This window comes from Hypanus sabinus, chromosome 3, assembly GCF_030144855.1.
Source record: "Hypanus sabinus isolate sHypSab1 chromosome 3, sHypSab1.hap1, whole genome shotgun sequence".
In the NCBI taxonomy this organism is placed as follows: domain Eukaryota; kingdom Metazoa; phylum Chordata; class Chondrichthyes; order Myliobatiformes; family Dasyatidae; genus Hypanus; species Hypanus sabinus.
Genome location: NC_082708.1, coordinates 161585770 through 161604947, shown reverse-complemented (window position 1 = coordinate 161604947; position 19178 = coordinate 161585770). Strand labels below are relative to the sequence as shown.

General features: G+C 40.7%; 1 protein-coding gene across 3 annotated transcripts in view; it reads left to right on the top strand.

Annotated features, from left to right (window-relative positions):
• Positions 1-19178, top strand: part of LOC132391839 (protein phosphatase 3 catalytic subunit alpha) — a 277918-nt gene that overhangs the window by 123869 nt on the left and 134871 nt on the right. For all 3 annotated transcript variants that reach the window (XM_059965511.1, XM_059965510.1, XM_059965512.1), the window contains exon 2: positions 11735-11935. In XM_059965511.1, coding sequence (XP_059821494.1) covers positions 11735-11935 — 201 coding nt within the window. The remainder of the gene's footprint in view (positions 1-11734; positions 11936-19178) is intronic.

Here is a 19178-nt window from a genome sequence, read left to right as displayed (position 1 = left end):
TTGCGTCTTAGGTTTTAGACTTCTGTCCCTGAACTATTATGTCTGTGTTTTCTTCTTACTGGACTACTTTAAGAATTTGCCATCTTCCTGATACCACCTTTGTGGATAGGTGTGAGGTTCTCCCATGAATCTGCTTAGAATGTTTTACTGTTTATAGATGCTAAAAGATGCAAAATGTATTGCATATGCCTATTGCTGCATCTATAGTGTCAGTGGACATATGTATAAAGATCTAATCTGCTGTAAATTCACAGATGTTCAAATCAACATGCATAGGAGATTTTATATATGATACCAACTTAAATTAACAGTTTACTTGAGATTTATATCTTTTGAATTGAGAATAGGTAATTTTATTGAAATGATTATATCTGCAGTGAAGGCCTGACCACTGCCAAAAGAAAATTGTGAACCAAGGATTGAGTATTCTGCCCATGTGTTTTCCTCCCTATTTTAATAAGAACAAAGATGGATTTGCATTTCAATGGCATAATTTAGCATCCTTGGATATTTCAAAGGGCTTCACAATTAATGAGGTACTACTAAATTACAGAGACTGCTATAATGCAGATATGCACCCACGAACACCAATATGATGCTGTTGATATGGCAATGTTAAAATATGAGGAATGTTTCTGATTTCAATTGCTTTGGGTCTTTTACATATGTAGAGAAGGACATTAATTAGAAATGTGCGACTTGGCAGGCCTTGCTGTTCCCTGCATTCTGGCCCTCCAATAATGAGGCTCTCTTCTCTCTGCTGCCATCAGGAAGAAAGTACAGGAGCCTCAAGACCTATACTGCCAGGTTCAGGAACAGTTATTACCCGTTAACCATCAGGCTTTTGAACCAGAGATGGTAACATGACTGAGTTTCTCTCACATTATAATTGTTCCCACAGCCTATGGACTAACTTTCAAGGACTTCTCATCTCATGTTCTCTATTTATTGCTTATTTATTATAATTATTTTTCTTTTTGTATTTGCACAATGTGTTGTCTTTTGCACATTGCTCCCAAGATAACAAACACCAGTCTTTCATTGATTTTACTGTTTCTTTGAATTTACTGTGAATGCCCACAAGAAAGTGAATTCAGACTTGTATTTGGAGACATATATGTACTTTTACTTTTGAACTAGAAATGTTTTTTTGGTGCCTTAATCTTTGGAGTGGACTTAAACCCACAATCAAACTAAAATCTAGTAAATTGGGTTATCTCGAGGCTATGGTAAATGGTCTTGGGTCAAAGAATGCTAGAAAAAAAATTGTGCTGTAAAAATGTAAAATTGCTCACAGGAGATCTGACAACAGCAGCGACTCTATCCAGGACCCCAGGTTATATGAGTAGCCATCATCTATGGTTAATAAGTACTTCCATGTGGCAAGATGTTAAAGTATTTCAGCCTCCTGCTGTGCGATGATCCTTCAGTATAAATTAGATCTAAACTTTGAAAGGTTGATACCTTAAAATGGAGCTCTTCTGCTCTTCATTGTTGATGACTACAGGCTTGATGACTTGTTAAGGAAGAATGGTCCTTGTTTGGATAACATTTAGGCACTTGTTTATGCATCAGTATCAAACATGAGGAAATCTGCAGGTGCTGGAAATTCAAGCAACACACACAGAATGCTGGTGGAACATAGCAGGCCAGGCAGCATCTTTAAGGAGAAGCACTGTTGATGTTTTGGGCCAAGACCCTTTGTCAAGATTAACTGAAAGGAAAGATAATAAGAGATTTGAAAGTAGGAGGGTGAGGGGAAAATGCGAAATGTTAGAAGACTGGAGGGGGTGGGGTGAAGCTGAGAGCCAGAAAGGTGATTGACAAAAGGGGGGTGGTGGGGTGAAGCTGGGAGCCAGAATGGTGATTTGCAAAAGGGGTACAGAGCTGGAGAAGGGAGAGGATCATGGGATGGGAGGCCTAGGGAGAAAGAAAGTGGGTGGGGAGCACCAGAGGAAGATGGAGAATAGGCAGAGTGATGGACAGAAAGAGAGCTTCACTCAACCCCACCCCTTTTGCCAATCACATTTCCGGCTCTCAGCTTCACCCCACCCCCTCCAGTCTTCTCCTATCATTTCGCATTTCCCCCTCCCCCTCCTACTTTCAAATCTCTTACTATCTTTCCTTTCAGTTAGTCCCGGCGAAGGGTCTCGGCCTGAAACGTCAACAGTGCTTCTTCCTATAGATGCTGCCTGGCCTGCTGCGTTCCACCAGCATTTTGTGTGTGTTGCTTATGCATCAGTATGTTGGTTTTAACACTTTTTAATGCTGTCTTAACTGTTATTAATTAGCAGCTCCATTTTCTTTGTAGCTTTATTTGTGGACTGGCATGTGGAAATAACATGTTTCTTTCAAAAATGTAGTGAAGTAATTTGTATGCAAAACAAATTGACTCTGCATGGCAGCCTACCACCAAACTCTTGATTTTATTGGCTCCACTTTTATCTAGGACCAACAGGTGGCTACTGATAGCTTAAATTCAGGAATTTCCTCAACATTGTTGATGTTGGTTCTGTTATGGAAAGAGAATGCCAGGTGAAGACAGGAAATGCTTGAAGGGTGTTCTTCAAACCTCTTTGGGGGGAAAAAATAGAAAATAACTCCATTCTTGGGTATCTCTGGCCCATGACCTTCCCAAATAGTGAATTTGTGATGGCACTGAGAAACTTCAGTCAATGTATTTTGAGTACGGGAAAAGCCGAGCAAACACCAAATACCCACCTGCTCTACCAAGTATGTCTGCCACCATATGTAAATAGAACTTAGAACATTTCAGCACATGAACAGCCCTTCAGCCCATAATGTCATGCTGAATCAATTAAATTAGTAATCAAATGGTTAACTAAACTAATCTCTTTTGCCTACACATACCTGTATCCCTCCATTTTCCTCAATCTTTTTGTGCTTATCTAAACGTCTCCTAAAAGTCTCTTATGTATCTGCCTCTAGACCGACCATTCCTGGCACCCACCACTCTCTTTGTAGGGAAAAGAATCTTGCCCCATACACCACCTTTAAAGTTATCCCTCTTTCACCTTAAGAACATGTCCTCTGGTGTTGAACATAACAACTCTGGGGGAGGGGAAGATACTGTTTGTCTACTCTATCTATGCCTCTCATAATCTTATAAACTTCTATCAGATCTCTCTTCAACTCCACTCCAGAGAAAACAACCAAAATTTGTCCAAGCTTTTGTTAACACACGCCCTTTAATCCAGGCAGAATCCTGGTAAACATCTTTTGCACCCTCTCCAAAGCCTCGAAATCCTTCCTATAACGGGGCGACCAGAACTGTATGCAATATTCCAGATTTGGCTTTCAAGGATTTTATTATACTCCAATATAACTTCATGACTTTTGAACTTAATGCCTCGACCAATGAAATCAAGCCTGCAATGTGCCTTCCTAACCACCCTATCAACCTGTGTAGCCATTTTTAGGGAGCTATAAACTTGGACCTTAAGGTCCCTCTGTTCCTCAACACAGTTAAAGGCTGCTCTTTACATTTGGCCTACCAAGGTGCTACACTTGGCTGTGTTAAACTCTATCTGCCATTTCTCTGCCCATATCTGCAAATGATATGGGTTACAAGTATGGGTGGAAAATTCCTCTGTATTCTTTGCTAATCATCTACCCTATCCACAACACCACCAATCTTTGTATTATATGCAAACTTACTAACCCACCCATCTACATTTTCATCCACATCATTTACATACATCACAAACAGCAGAGGTCTCAGTGCAGATCCTTGTAGAACATCATTAAAAAAAAAGACCTCCCTTCAACCACCAACTTTTTGTCTTCTATGAGCAAACCATTTTTTATTCCAAATGGCCAATTCACTGTTGATCCTATGCATATTAATCTTCTGGATGAGCCTCTCATGAGGGACTTTGTCAAATGTCTTACTAAAATCTATGTAGGCAATATCCACAATTCTACCTTCATCAATCATCCTCACCAACTTTTCAATGAAACTCAATCAAGTTAGCCAGACATGACTTGACCCGCACAAAACCATTCTGGGTCTCCCTAATTAGATCATAGTCTTCCAAATGCTCATAAGTTTTTTTTTCCCAAAGAATACTGTCCAGTAACTTCCCTATTACTGAAGTGATACTCACTGCTCTGTGGTTTCTAGGATTTTCCCTGGTTCTCTTATTGAACAGTGAAACAACATTAGCTACTCGCCAGTCCTCCAAGACCCTGCCTGTGGCTAGAGAGGACACAAAGATACTGATCAATGCCTAGCAATCTCTTCACTTGCCCCTCAATAACCTGGAGTATATCCCATCAGGCTCTGGACTCTTTTTCACCTTAGTGCTCTTTAAGAGACCCAACAGCACTCATTAAGGACATCACCCTCATCCTTTGCATCAAAGCAAATGTGTTCTATTTTATCCTTTAGTGGTCTCACCCCCTCCCTAATTATCCTCTTGCTCCTGATTTACTAGGTATAGAATGCCTTGGGATTCTCTTCAATCCTACTTGCCAAGGACTTTTCATGCCACCTCTTGGCTTTCCTCATTTACTTTAGTTCTTTTCTGTTTCTCAAGGGTTCTGTTTGATTCTGGTGTCCTAAGCTTTACATACTTTTCCTATTTCATCTTGACTTAATTCATCATGTCTTTCAACATTCAAGTTCTCTTACCTACCATCCCTGTCCTTCCTTCTGACAGGAATATATCTGTATTGTGTCTCTGTGCAGTTAGTCTTTAAACAGCCTTCTCATGCCGGATGCCCAGATTATTTTTTTATTATTAAATTACAGCATGTAATAGGCCCTTTCAGCTGTGATGCCTAGCAATTCCCCAATTTAATTCGAGCATAATCATGTGACAATTTGCAATGACTAATTAACCTACCACCTGCTAAGTTTTTGGAGCACCTAAGGAATCATGGTGTGTACATACAAACTCCTTACAGGCAGTGGCAGGAATTGAACCCAAGTCGCTGGTACTGTAAAGACTTGTGCTAGCCACTACGCTACGGTGCCGCCCTGATTAACTCTCCTTGGTTCCTATTTAATGCTCTCATTATTTGACCTGTTTCAGTTTAAAGTTTTCTTCCCAGGTCCATACTTGTTCTCAGAACCATAGAACATGACAGCACAGAAACAGGCTTTTCTTGGCTGTGCTGAGCCATTTTTCTGCCTAGTCCCACTGACCTGCACCTGGACCATATCCCTCCATACCCCTCTCATCCACGTACCTGTCCAAGTTTTTCTTAAATGTTAAAAGTGAGCCCACATTTACCACTTCATCTGGCAGCTCATTCCATACACACCCCCCCCATGTTACTTTTAAACTTTTCCCCCTTCACCCTTAACCCATGTCCTCTGGTTTTTTTCTCCCCTAGCCTCAGTGGAAAAAGCCTACTTGCATTCACTCTATCTATATCCATCATAACTTTATATACCTCTATAAAATTTTCCCTTATTCTTCTATGCTCTAGGGAATAAAGTCCTAACCTATTCAACCTTTCTCTGTAACTCTGTAACTCCTTAACTATAGCTATCTTAAAACTTATGGACCAATGCACACAATGCTGGTGGAACGCAGAAGGCCAGACAGCATCTATAGGAAGAAGCCATGTCGATATTTCAGGCCGAGACCCTTTGTCAGGACTAACTGAAAGAAAAGATAGTAAGAGATTTGAAAGTGGGAGGGGGAAATCTGAAATGATAGAAGGCAGGAGGGGGTGGGGTGAAGTTAAAAGCTGGAAAGGTGATTGGCAAAAGGGATACAGAGCTGGAGAAGGGAAAGGATCATGGGACGGGAGGCCTAGGGAGAAAGAAAGGTGGAGGGGAGCACCAGAGGGGGATGGAGAACAGGCAAAGTGTGATGGGCAGAGTGAGGGAAAAAAGGGAGGGGGGTAGAAATCGGGGATGGGGTAAGAAGGGGAGAAAGGGCATTAACGGAAGTTTAGAGAAATCAACGTTCATGCCATCAGGTTGGAGTCTACCCAGATGGAATATAAGGTGTTGTTCCTCCAACCTGAGTGTGGCTTCATCTTGACAATAGAGGAGGCCAGGATTCCACATTCCATTCCCATTCTGATATGTCTATCCATGGCTGTGATATTGTCCTTGATTAGCGGTGTAACTCTTTCTGATCTTCCCCCAACCTCCCTTTACTTTTCTAAAACTTTGAAACCCTGGTGCATTAAGCACCCATTCCTGTCCCCATTTCAACCAAGTCTTGGTAATGGCCACAATGTCATAGTTCCATGTACTGATTCATGTTCGAAGCTCCTAGCATTAAATTACACAACAGTTTGAACACTGTCATATCTATTACTTTGCCCCTGCCTGTTTTTATATTGGCCTGATTGGCCTTCTCAGAATCCACACAATTGGAATGAAAACATTTCAGACTGAAGTCTGGAGAAACTACGCAGGCAGATGACACAAGAGATCTTCATTTGGAGTCAGAATATAGCAATTCAAATTCCACTACAAAAGTTGGTAGAGCGTTGAAATGCTATCATTCAGATGAGGCATTGAACCAGTAACCAACCACGTGCTTTCCATCCCGCATAAATAACCCTATAGCACTATTGGAAAAGAGAGAAGCCTTTCAGACCAGTTTATCTCTCATTCAGCGTCACTAAAAAAGATTCCATTACTGTCAATCTATTTCTGAACTTTGTTGCAAGTTCTTTACTGTGTCTAGAACTAATTTTAGTCATGCTCATTGCTTGAAAATGTGATCAGATTTTATAGGTCATTTGGCTGGTTTGATACCTGTGGCTGTCCACAGGAGCTGGAGTATTTATTGGAATTGTCTGTGGATTTTCAGAATTTGAAGCATTGTGTTTTTGTTGTTTTCTAAGTCCACCACCAGTATAATTAATTATCTGATGTTCTGATATTGCACATGGGAATATGGAACACCTTTGGTTCATAAAGTCTGTGCTGGATATGTTGCCAAGTTAAGCTAATTCTCTTCTGCTTGCAGATGATGCATTCATCCCAGCATATTCATGTGTCTAAAAGCCTCAAGTGCCACTACCATATTTGCTATCTCCACCACAACTAGCAGACTTTTCCAAGTACCCATCACTATCTTTGTAAAATAAAACAACCCAGGTTTCCTCAGAGTTCTCAGGTTTCCTCCCACATTCTAAAGATTTACAGTTAGGATCAGTGAGTTATGGACATGTTAACACAAAATGTTGCCTGTGGACATGTTATGTTGTCACCAGAAGCATGGCGACACTTGTGTGCTGCTCCCCAGCATAATCCTTGGTTTGTGTTGACTGTTGATGCAAAGGATGCATTTCACTGTATGTTTTGATGCACAATGATAAATAAAGCTAATCTTTTCATCATTAGCTACACAGGTCCATTTGTTTTGGCAAATGATTTTCAAAAACAAATTTTGGCTTTTTGTACCTAACACCTGTTGTTTCTTAGCTATGCCTTCAAGTTTACAAAATTCTGCACAAAAGTACGAGTAAGTTGTGAATTGTATGCTTTAATTGCTTTAAGATCATTTCTCCCTCTGTCTTTGTATCAGTTTCAGCAGTTTCTCACTCTGCTCCACTTATTTTATAAGGAGAATTGTGAACTCTTGCTTGATATGCCTAGAACTCTTCATGATGACTTAAAATGAGTGCAATGCTTGTCAGTTTAGTAGCTGAATGAGGTGTGGTACAGTCTGCTTGCTCTGAATACTGATGGTGATTCATGTGCTCTGATCTGCACTCCCAATGGGATCTGGTTCCACATGTTGTATTTGAAACCTGGGACAATGAATTATAACATCTAAATTGTCAAGGGGCCTTTATCACTATCTAGGGATCTGATGGTTTGCCTTGTGTTCAGATAAGGGGGGTGTAAACTTTTGGGTGGAGTAGGTGTGACAGTGGGATGTGGGTTGTGTGTGACTCAGCAGTTGACTAGATCGTTTCATACTTAGTTTGTCTCATCTAATTCTGTTTAGTTGCTGCCACAGATGTAGAATGCATCTGGAGCCCTCGTCCCTGTGGAGATGTTTGTTTTTGATCACAACTTTGAATACTAACGGCAAACTGTTCACGTTTAATGTAAACTGTACAAGGTTAGAGGACAGTTGTTTTCCCAAAACATTGCATGATAATTGAAAGAATGAAAATGCAGGTGTCACAAGCTTAATTTATGAAAATGTCCAAATCAGTGTGTGGTTTGGAATTGAATTTTGTGATTTATAATCACAGCCATGGAGAAGTACAGCATGAATGCAGGCCTTTTGGTTTAACAAGTCCATGTTGAACTCTGTGCCTACCCAGCTAGTCCTGGTTTCCCGTATTCACTCCTATACCTTCTAAGCTATACTTCTCCACATACCTTTTAAAATTATGCTGTTGTACCTTCGTCAACCAGTTCTTCTTGCAGCTTGTTTCATATGCTCACTGCTTCTCTGTGGAAAAATTGCACCTTGGGTCCCTTTTAACTCTTTCACCTCATCTTAAAATCTTTGCCCCATAATTTTGGACGCCCTTATCCTGGGGAAAAGATTGTTGCCATCTAGCTTATCTATGCCCTTCGTTTTAAACAATTTTATAAAAGAATTCCTCATTTTCCCATGTTCCAAGGAATAAAGAACTAGCCTGATCAATCTTTCTCTACAACTCAGGTCTTCTAATCCTGGCAACATTCTCATAATTTTTCTGCACTGTTTTCAGTTTAACCACATTTTCTATAACAGGATGACCTAAACTGTACACAGTACTCCAAGAGCAACTTCACCAGTGACTTGTTTAACTGCAGTTAATTGTCCCAGCTCTTATACTTATGTCTTGACTGAAGTAGAGTATTTGAGTATCTGCTATGTCATTCAGACCTCCTCTTCATCTCTCCATGGTACCTCCTCATGCTAAGATCTGAAATTTTCTCTATAAATCATCTCTTTAAAAGACTGCTTAAAACCAGCTCCTGTGGTCTGATTTGGTTTCAGCATCTAGTTTTGTATGACTTGCTCTCCTGTTGAATTCCAGATGATCTGAAGTGTTCTGATGATCTGAAAATGTAATGTGTCCGATTATATTCTTCCCCAAAAAGTAATGGCTGTGAGCCCAGAATCAGGGTCTTTAGGGCCTTAGGCATTTGGGCTTTCATGAAAATTTCTATCAAAAGGGGTGGGTAGGGAGAGAGAAGTTGAAAGTTGCAGTTATTTCTTAGATGGTATATGCCATGTAAGCAGTTTTACTGGTTGTACAGCCTCAAATGCATGATGAGAATCTTAGGTCTGGGTTATCACTGTTCCACAGAAAGCCAAGGGAAAGTGAATGGAACTTCCCAGCTTAGTAAGAGTAATTATTAACCCATTCTTTCACAGGTCACAAATTGAAGCTTCTAGTCAAAGTGACAGCTTTCAATTTGTGTGGGTAGAGCAGTGTGGATTTTACTGGCTGCTACCAGAAGAAATTAGATTTTTTAAAGTTTCTTTTTGTAAATTTCAGTTTGATTACTAAGTGCATCTGAAATTATTGATTTGTAAAGTACTCTGTGCTTACATGGAATTCAGAACAAAACTATATTTTGAGATGGTGCCAGAGTTCAGCATTTCTACTTAAATGTAGAGTTTCACAGTATATTTTGGTAAAATATTAATGTTAACTTGTAATAGTCATGGAGATTTGAATCAGGCTTCTTAATGCCAGTTTCATATAGAAGTATAATTGCTTGGAAGTAAAATTATCATTAAGTACCCTTCAGCACCTGAACCATAGAAAGGCGGGTATTCCACAATTCAAGAAAAAGGTATTTTCTGTTATATTTGTATCAAAAAGAAATGGGTACTTCAAAGGCTTGTTTATACAGTCGGCTAATTTAGAGCTGTTTAATTCAGATGATCTGGTTCAGTTTTGTTTAAGTATTGAAGATTCGCTAAATATTCATTACCTTAATTCATTTAAACTGGTGCAAAACATTGCACTTAGTAGGAATAGATAATACCCTTGTGCAGCTGGCTGCAAAGGGGAAGCTGGAGCTAATCTAGTGAGCTCCCTTTGAGGATATAGCAGGCTTCCTTGGTGAGATTCCCATCACACTAAACTCCCCCCCCCCCCCCCCCCCCGTGACTTTGATGTGGCATGGGAAAGCCAGGGTATCACTGATGGCACTGTCCTGATTTGAGTGAGTGCCATTCCTGCTGTTGCTATCAGTTTTTACAGTCAGACTTGATGCAGTTTTGCTGTAGTTAGTTACAAATTCTCATTATTTAAAAAAAATGTAGCTAGTTCTCCCCCAAAGGTGAAGTAAAATTTGTCTTGGCCTCCAGCCAAGGTGCTTGCTCTTTCGGTATTAGCAGATGATGTTGGTATTCAAAATCATGTCATTTGATCTCCATGCAATTTACAATTGTAGTCACTTTAGGTTTCTGCAAAACCATTTAATTGAGAATCTGAGATCAGCAGTTACTCTTACTAGTATCCCTGAAGGGAAAAGCAAGAACTTCGGTAGTTAGCTGTAACAGTAATGGAAGTCCCAGAGAGCAGCATGCACTGGGTGAATGGGGGTAGCCTGGATCAGCATTCATGTAGCAGAAATTTGGCTTAGCTCAAGCTTATGAAAGGTGGAAGGTGTAAAGCCACTCTGGTGTGGAGAAGGGTTTCAGCAGCACAGGTTGGACAGACGTAGATTTCAAGGACTGGTGCGGTGCTATTCAAATGGCAAAATGTCTTGATGCACAATCTCCCCAGCTGAAAGTGTCCATTATGTAAACACTCCACATTTATATTTGTTGGAAAGAGAGCAGAACTACTTACAAGGCAATAGTTGAACAGCTTTTGAAGAGTTGTATTGAATAAATATTTGTAAATAATTCCTCCTTGTATTTCCATGTGCTGGGATATAGCTTTTGGTCGGGGGAGGGAAATAATTATCCCCCACCCCCACGCTTATGCCTGAGGGATGAATAGATGGAGAAATGTGACCCTGTTCTTTGCATTTCACTGTTGGTTCAGTCACACTGTCTGATGTAGTACAGAATTCTGCCAATAGTTTCTACAGAGAGAGAAGTTCACTCCTATTGATCTGAATTACTGTGTACCAGCAGCAGAACCTATTCATCCTACTGATTGAAAATTGGCAGAGCATTTCACAGTCCAGTGTGATCTGCGTGCTAAGCATTTATTGTGATGTATTATTGACACGTCAGTTGTAATGTGGGGAGTGTGGTATTTGTTAACACAAAGCAACATCCCGCAACATTATAATGACCATGAGTTTATTTAATAGTGATTTAAAGTCTGTTGCCCCATACATCAGGAATAAACTGCATGGTTCCATGCAACCTGTGATTGTTTCCACGAATCAGTAAGGCTTAGAGGGTTATGGGCAAATGGCATAATCTCAGATGGGAACTCAGTCAACCCAGATCAGTGCCTGTTTCTGTGCTCTGTCTCTAGGTATATCATTTAATGTCTGGCCATAAAGCCAGCTTCTTGGAACTTTATTATTTCCTTGGAACTTTATTCAAATACCCACGTATATAACTAGAATGGGGCTTGAACTCACAACTACCCATGTCAGAGGCAAGAGTGTCATTGATCCACAATGTAGGGACATTACACATGCAAGGACAGGACAGCAGAAATGTGATGTTCCGTTCTTGTAAATATCTGGTAAATGATATATTGACATAAATATGGAAATTGAATTGCTAGAAGCAATTGGTGGTTCTGGAATGCGGCATTTTCATGTACGGTAACACATTCTGATGCTCTGATTCTTTTTTGCCCACAGCTGTACCTTTCCCTCCGAGCCATCGACTGACTCTCAAGGAGGTTTTTGACCATGATGGGAAACCCAGGGTTGATGTACTCAAGGCTCACCTTACTAAAGAAGGCCGGGTAGAGGAGACCGTTGCGATGCGGATTATAACAGAAGGAGCTTCCATTCTCCGGCAAGAGAAGACTATGCTCGACATTGAAGCACCAGTCACAGGTGAGTTACTGAAAGGCCAGTGTCTCTGGTTTATTATAAACATGAGATTCAGCAGATGCTCAAAATCTCAAGCAATACACAAAATACTGGTGGAGCTTAGGCAGCATCTATGGAGGTGGGGGGGGGGGGAATAAACAGCTTTTCATCAAGACTAGAAAGGAAGGGGGCAGAAGCCAGAATAAGGTGTGTGCGGAGGAAAAGGATCACAAGCCAACAGGTGATAGGTGAGACCAGGTGAGGGGAAAGGTGAGTAGATGCAGTGGGGGGGGACGAAGAAAGAAGCTAGGAATGATGGGTGGAAGTGGTAAAGAGCTGGAGGAGGAATCTAATAGGAAGACTGTGGACCATGGAAGAAAGAGGAGGGAAACCAGAGAAGTGATGGATGAGTTAGAAGAAAAGGGATGAGAGGGTAACTGGAATGAGGAACGGGGAAAGATAGGATGAGGGAGGGTGAGCAATTGCTGGAAGTTTGAGAAATTGATTTTCATGCCATCAGGTTTGAGGCTACCCAGACAGAAACCTCCACTGTCATGATGAGTTCAAACTCCAACATGGTTCCAAAGCAAAGGTCAGACCATTGTGAACGCTCAAGCAAAGATCAGACCATTGAGAAATCTCAAGCAATATGTTGGAGGAAGTTGGCAGTTCCTGCAGACTGTGTACACTCCAAATTTCAGCATCTTCAGTCTCTATTAGGAAATCTTATTGAAGTATGGTATATTAACATCAGTGGAAGTGCTGTGTCATGTTTCTATGGTCATCATGTGTGGCAAGCCTGCCGGAACAGCTATCTGTCTCTTCATTAATTTCATTTATTGTATATGGTTATTGTTATCAGAGAATAGTTACTGCTATACCAAAGTGCTGGGTTTTACACTGATCTCCATTTCACAGGAAATATGCATGGAGGCGCTGGGTGTGGCACTCAAAAGAAGGTTTACAATTGGGATATCAAAGAGCTGATTAGACTATATGGAACAAATGAGCTGCTATAGTAAATTTCATGCAATTTTAGTGCTTGTGTGTGTTGAGTAACACTGATTTTTTAATAGCAGTAAATGGTTCATGCTACATATCTTGTATTGATGCTCTGTTGAGTCATTATACTGATGGAGGGTCAAGTTTGACTCTTGGCAACTGGTTCTTCTATTGACTATATGTGTCAGTCATGTATAATTCTATTTCATTTTGAAGCTTTGTTAGAGATGGTTGCTAGTTTGTAATTTTCAGTTAGAATAAAACTCATTAGGCATTTCACGAACATTTTGAGGCTAAATAATCTGTTGATATGAACAGAGTTGGAGCAAGGTTTGTACACGTACAGTTGAATGCCTAATGCTCTCTCATTTGAAAATTCAACTCATTTAGTGCTCCTGTTTTTCCATTTGTTCAAGCTTGTCTAATCCTACTTTTCCCATTAAGAATTCAATTTATGAACCTCCCTGCACTTGCAAGAATGTAGTGTTTCTAAAACCAGAAAACTGCCAGTTAAGAAAAATTATTTCACCTCGGTGATCTAAAGTGCTCCTTCCAATTCCTCACCTTGCAGAGCTAATCAGTTTCATCAACTTTGCCTATAACTTCCACCTTGCCGTCAAATTCACTTGGTCCGTCTCTTCCCTTTCTCAATCTCTCGTTCTCCATCTCTGGAGACGGGCTGTCCACTGACATAATCTATAAACCCACTGACTCTCATAACTACCTCGACTATACCTCTTCCCACCTTGCCAAATACAAAAATGCTATTCCCTATTCCCAGTTCCTCTGTCTCCGCCACATCTGCTCCCAGGATGAGGCTTTCCCTTCCAGGACATCTCAAATGTCCTCTTTCTTTAAGGATCGTAGTTTCCCTTCTGCCATCATCAATGATGCCCCCAACCATCCTTCCAGGTGAGGCAACATTTCACTTTTGAGTCTGTTGGGGTCATTTATTGCATCCGGTGCTCCCAGTGCGGCCTCCTCTACATCAGTGAGACCCGACGCAGATCGGGGGACTACTTCATTGAGCACCTCCGCTACATCCGCCTCAACAGACAGGGTCTCCCACTTGCCACCCACTTCAACTCTGCTTCACATTCCCATTTGGATATGTCCATACATGGCCTCCTGTACTGCCATGATGAGGCCAAACTCAGGTTGGAGGAGCAACACCTCATATACCATCTGGGTAGTCTCCAGCCCCTTGGGATGAACATTGAATTCTCCAACTTCCTGTAATTCCCTCCCCCTATCCCAGTTTCACTCTGCCTCCTCCTCCAGCTGCCTTTCACCTCTCTCATGATTCCACCGCCTTCTACTACCAATAGTGCTTTCCCCTTACATCCCTTCTTCACCTTTCCTGCCTTTCCCCTCCCACACCCCTTGATCTTTCCTCTGATTGGTTTTTCACCTGGCACCTGCCAGCTTTCTTCTTCCCACCCTCCCCACACCTTCTTTATAGGGCCCCTGCCCCCTGCCTCTTCAGTCCTGATGAAGGGTCTTGGCCCGAAACGTTGACTGCTCGTTTCCACGGTTGCTGCCTGACCTGCTGAGTTCCTCCAGCGTGTTGTACGTGTTGCTTTGACCCCAGCATCTGCAGTGTACTTTGTGCCTCACCTTCTCCTGTTCTTTGGTTTACATATTTTGTTTCTTAGCTCAGGACATGGGACTTTAGTGACAGCTCTGATATAGCAGTGCAACTTTTCTGAAATATTCACTTTTAAATGATGGGTGCTGAAATTGAGGTGGTCTGAAGCAAGAAAGGACAGTCATGCATGTATATATCCTTCATATGCATGCAATGTCCATGATGAATATTATTTTTGAGTTGTTTTGGTACAAGTTGTAGTGCATGTAAAAGTTGTATGATTGCAGATGTAAGATTGATGTGCTTAAAATGCGAATTGAATGGTTCAAGGAAGGTTTATTTGGAGCTGGCACAGTCATAAAATTGAACATTAGGGATAGGGTTATTAGTTGTGCACCACAGGAATGGGCCCTCTGGCCTACCACATTCATTCCAATTTGTATGCTCTTCTGCATTATCCAATTTGCTAGCATTGGGTCCATTTTCTTATGTCTTAAGTATTTGTTTAAATGCCTCTTAAATTTAGTATTGTATCTGATTCCACCACCACTTCTGGCAGCATGTTTCAGATATTAGACACTGTTGCATTTTAAAAAAAAATCTTTCCCTTCAATCCCCATTAATTTTTTTTCTTTTCACTTTAAACCTATGCCCTCTTGTTTTATGATGCCTCCACCAAGGTAAAAATATGCTGATTACCCTATCTATGCCTCTCATAATTTTATATACTTCTGTCAGTCACATCTCCACTACGAGGGATGATTAATAAGTTCGTGGCCTAAGGTAGAAGGAGTCAGTTTTAGAAAATGTAGCATATTTATTTTTCAACGTAGTCCGCTCCTACACTTACACACTTACTCCAGCGGTCGTGGAGCATACAGATCTAGGACCTCCAGAAAGTGTCCACAGCAGGGGTGAATGATAAATTCGTGGCCTAAGGTAGAAGGAGATGAGTTATTAACTTCAAACTTCCTGTATATGCTGCCTTCACCACCCTTGGTTCTTATAATTTGTTGATTTCTTTTGAAGGCCAACCAAGTTAATTCTAGTTTGGTAAAAATTTAAACCCTCAGAGCAATTGAAGCATTGCAGATTTGCATTTTCTGTGCGTGGTGTTTTAGCAATTCATTTTTGTGGTGCCAAATGTGATTGGTTACTAATAACTTGAATAAACATTTTTGAAACTAACATAGAACAGAATTATTTGAAAAATGTAAAATTATTAGCGAGCAGATTTGAAAATCTACCTTCACTTGAAAGACAGAGGTGACAAGATTGTAAAATCAGACTGTCGACGTCAGGAAACTGGAAAAGAGGGAACATCTTCCTCAGAAGCCATTCAGCCTGATCTGAATGTGCCTTTCCATAAATTTTTCTGACTTAATCCCATCTGCCACACTCCATCTGAAGCCTTGCTTGACATCTCAAATATACTCCTCTCATTTAAGAAGCTTGTGTTATCTAGTTCCTTTCAGGCTCTGTTTCTTCGAATTAGTTTTGAGATGAGTGCATCTCTAGCAAGGCCAGCTTTTGTTACCACCCCAAATTGTACTGGAAAAGGTGGTGAGTTGCTGCCGTGTCTTTGCCGTCATCTGGTGGAGGCTCTCATTGTGCTGCTCTGGAGGGAATTTTGTAATTTGACCCAGTAATAGTGAAGAAAAGGCAAGAAATTACCAAATCTGGATAGTACGAGATTTGGAGTGACTTACAGGTGATGGTGTTCCCATTTGTGCACTGCACTTGTCATTGGTAAAGGGAATTGCTAGCAAAGTTTCCTTGGCAAATAACTATAGATGTTTATTGCAGTGGTGCATAGTATCATATCATACAGCATAGAAACAGATCTTTTGACTCACCAAGCCCACGCTGACCATTAAATACCCATCTTTAGCTTCACAAATCTATCCAGGTTGTTGGATGGTGTGTCAATCAACTGTGGTGAGCTATTTGTGTGTTTACCATGACGGAAGGTTGTAGAAGTATTAAGAGATCTTGCAGGATCCATCCAGGTTGTTGGGTGGTGTGTCAATCAACTATGGCGAGCTATTTGTGTTTTTACCAAGATGGAGGGTCGTAGAAGTATTTTAGGGGATCTTGCAGGATTATGTCAAGTGCTTAATGTTGTCTGTACAAGACTTCAGCTTGGGTATCTCAAGCTTTGAGATTCAAAATTCACCTTCAAGTGCACAAGGAACAAATGGGGAGAGTCTGATGATACCCTCTGAGCTTCTAGCAGTGCAGTAGAAAAAAGTGCAGTAATTAGGCTGAAATACTCGACTCTCCAGGACAGTACTGTGCCCTCATTCAATTTTAGCGTCACAGATCAAGGAAGGTATAATCTTACCAGTTTTCAGCACTATGATGTAAGAAATTAGCTGAGTTGCTGGTTAATATTGATAGACACTATTAAATATTAGTTGGAGGATAGTAAATATAAACATGATTTACAGAAAGGTGTGTGTGAATAGAATTTATAGCCAGTGAGAATGTGCTTGAGAACATTTTACACAATATCATTAATATTCATCCAAAGAGCTGTGAGTCTAGGTTTAGACTTAATAAACTGTTTTTCTCAGCTCTTGGAATTCTGTGAGAAAGAACTAAATTGCTAAGTGATCTTTCTGGATAGAATGGCATTGAATTTTCACAGGGCATTTGAAAAAGCTCCAAGTGAAAGTAATCTTTAAACCAAGGCTAAATCTTATTAAATTAATGATATTTTCCAGAGGGAATAAGGAGACCAGAGCCAAAGGAAGCTGTTCTTTAACAGAAGCTGTGAGTGAGGGAGGCAGTAAAAAATATTTTTATAGTTGTCTAACGACTGAAGCGATTGAAGCCAGATCCGAATGCACTGACCTCAGCACAGAAGAGAATTTTGGGACTCCAGGGGCTGGCAGCCAATGACCCAAATATCTTAACGAGTCTTCCATTTCACTGGCCTGGGGATCTCAGCAAGTTTCTTTCAACTTGGAGATGCCTGTTTGAGTTTTGAGCATCTCCACAACCACTGCTGGTTCACTAACTGATCAGCTTATTCTGATCACAAGTAACCTAGAATGCCACTACAGGGTGGAAGTAAGGGGTCAAACTGCATCAGTATGAAGATAAAATTCATTCTATATGATTTAGAGTGCAGACTCAGGCCATTTGACCTAGTTTTTCCTGCCCCAACAGATCCCTCCCATGCCACTTCTCCATCACCATCTATTCAGCTTCCTCTGAAACCTGTCACTGTTGCTCTTCTTCACTTCTCCCCATGGGAGCCAGTTTTGCATTTCTAATGTTCATTAGGGGAAAGTTTATTCTGAATTCCTTAATGGATTTGTTAGAACGTTTTAAAACCCCTTGACATTCCCTGCAGACTGTTTCGTCAAGCTTATCCTAGGTGTGGAAACCTTTATAAGATCATCCCCTTAGAATATACTTTGTCCAGAGGCAAACCTGAGTATATTCAAATTTTCCAAATTATTATACCTTTTTAGTTCCAATATCATTCTTCTGATCCTTTTTTATTTACACTTTACCAGTGCTTCCATTTTCATCTTAATCTGAATACCAAAGCTTTCTGCAATTCTCCAGGTATGGTCTGGTCAAGGTAATGAAATTTGTGTTTTGTTTTTATTTGTATTGAATAAACATGACTCCATAATGGTTATTCAATAATGAATAGATTTTAATTCAGCTAATCCAGTTATATTGTACATGTTCAACCAGGGATTTGCCTAGTCCCTGTAGTTTGAAGGGTCCAGGAGAGGACAGGAAAAGATGGCTATTTTTCCTGATAATGCCTTGCAGACATACACAAATTAATTAAAGATCAAAATTCTCTGTAACAGAAGTTATGGGGAAATTTGATTCTGTTCCAAATCATGATGGCATTTGGTACTAAATAGGAGGAACTGTCTCCAGGAGGCAGTAAGGGTTTAACCAAAAGACAAGATTTAAGACATCTGTCAAAAGGAGTAGAGTGACAAGGAAAACACTTCACACAGCGTGTTAGTATGGCCTAGAAGGTGCTGACCTGAGGCAATAGATTGGTTGTGAACTTCATGGTATGGGCAATAGATTGGTTGTGAACTTCAAGAAACAAATAATTAGGGTCGAAGTTGAAGGGAAGTGTGTTAATTGAGATACCAAAACAAACCCAAGGTTAAACTCTGTGGATCTTGCTAGTTCGGTGCTGATTCCTGAACCTTGTGAATGGTCATTGGTACCCTAACTAACTGGCACGTTACCCAGAGACAAGCTAATTCATCATAGTGTGAATGGTGAAGGCAGTAGTCAAGCTACAGGATGATTAAGAGTAAGATGGGCAAATGGAACTTAATCCTGGTAAATTATGCACTTCAGGATAACTAATAAAGATATTGAAACCCTAAGGGAGTGCTGAAGAACAGTGAATTTTTTTGCACAGTACTGTAGTAATTTTTTTGTATTGCACTGTACTGTGGCTGCGAAAAAAAAATCATGTGATGATAAACCTGATTCTGATATGGATCTCTATTGTGGACTGAGAGTGGGAAGAAGGCGGGGAGAGAAGAATCATGGTTGGGAAAAGGGGAGGGAACAGGAAGCACCAGAGAGACATCCTGCAATGATCAATAAACCATTTGTTTGGAATCACATGACCTTGCCAGATGTCCCAGGGATGGGTGTGTCAGCAACTGCGTCACCCCC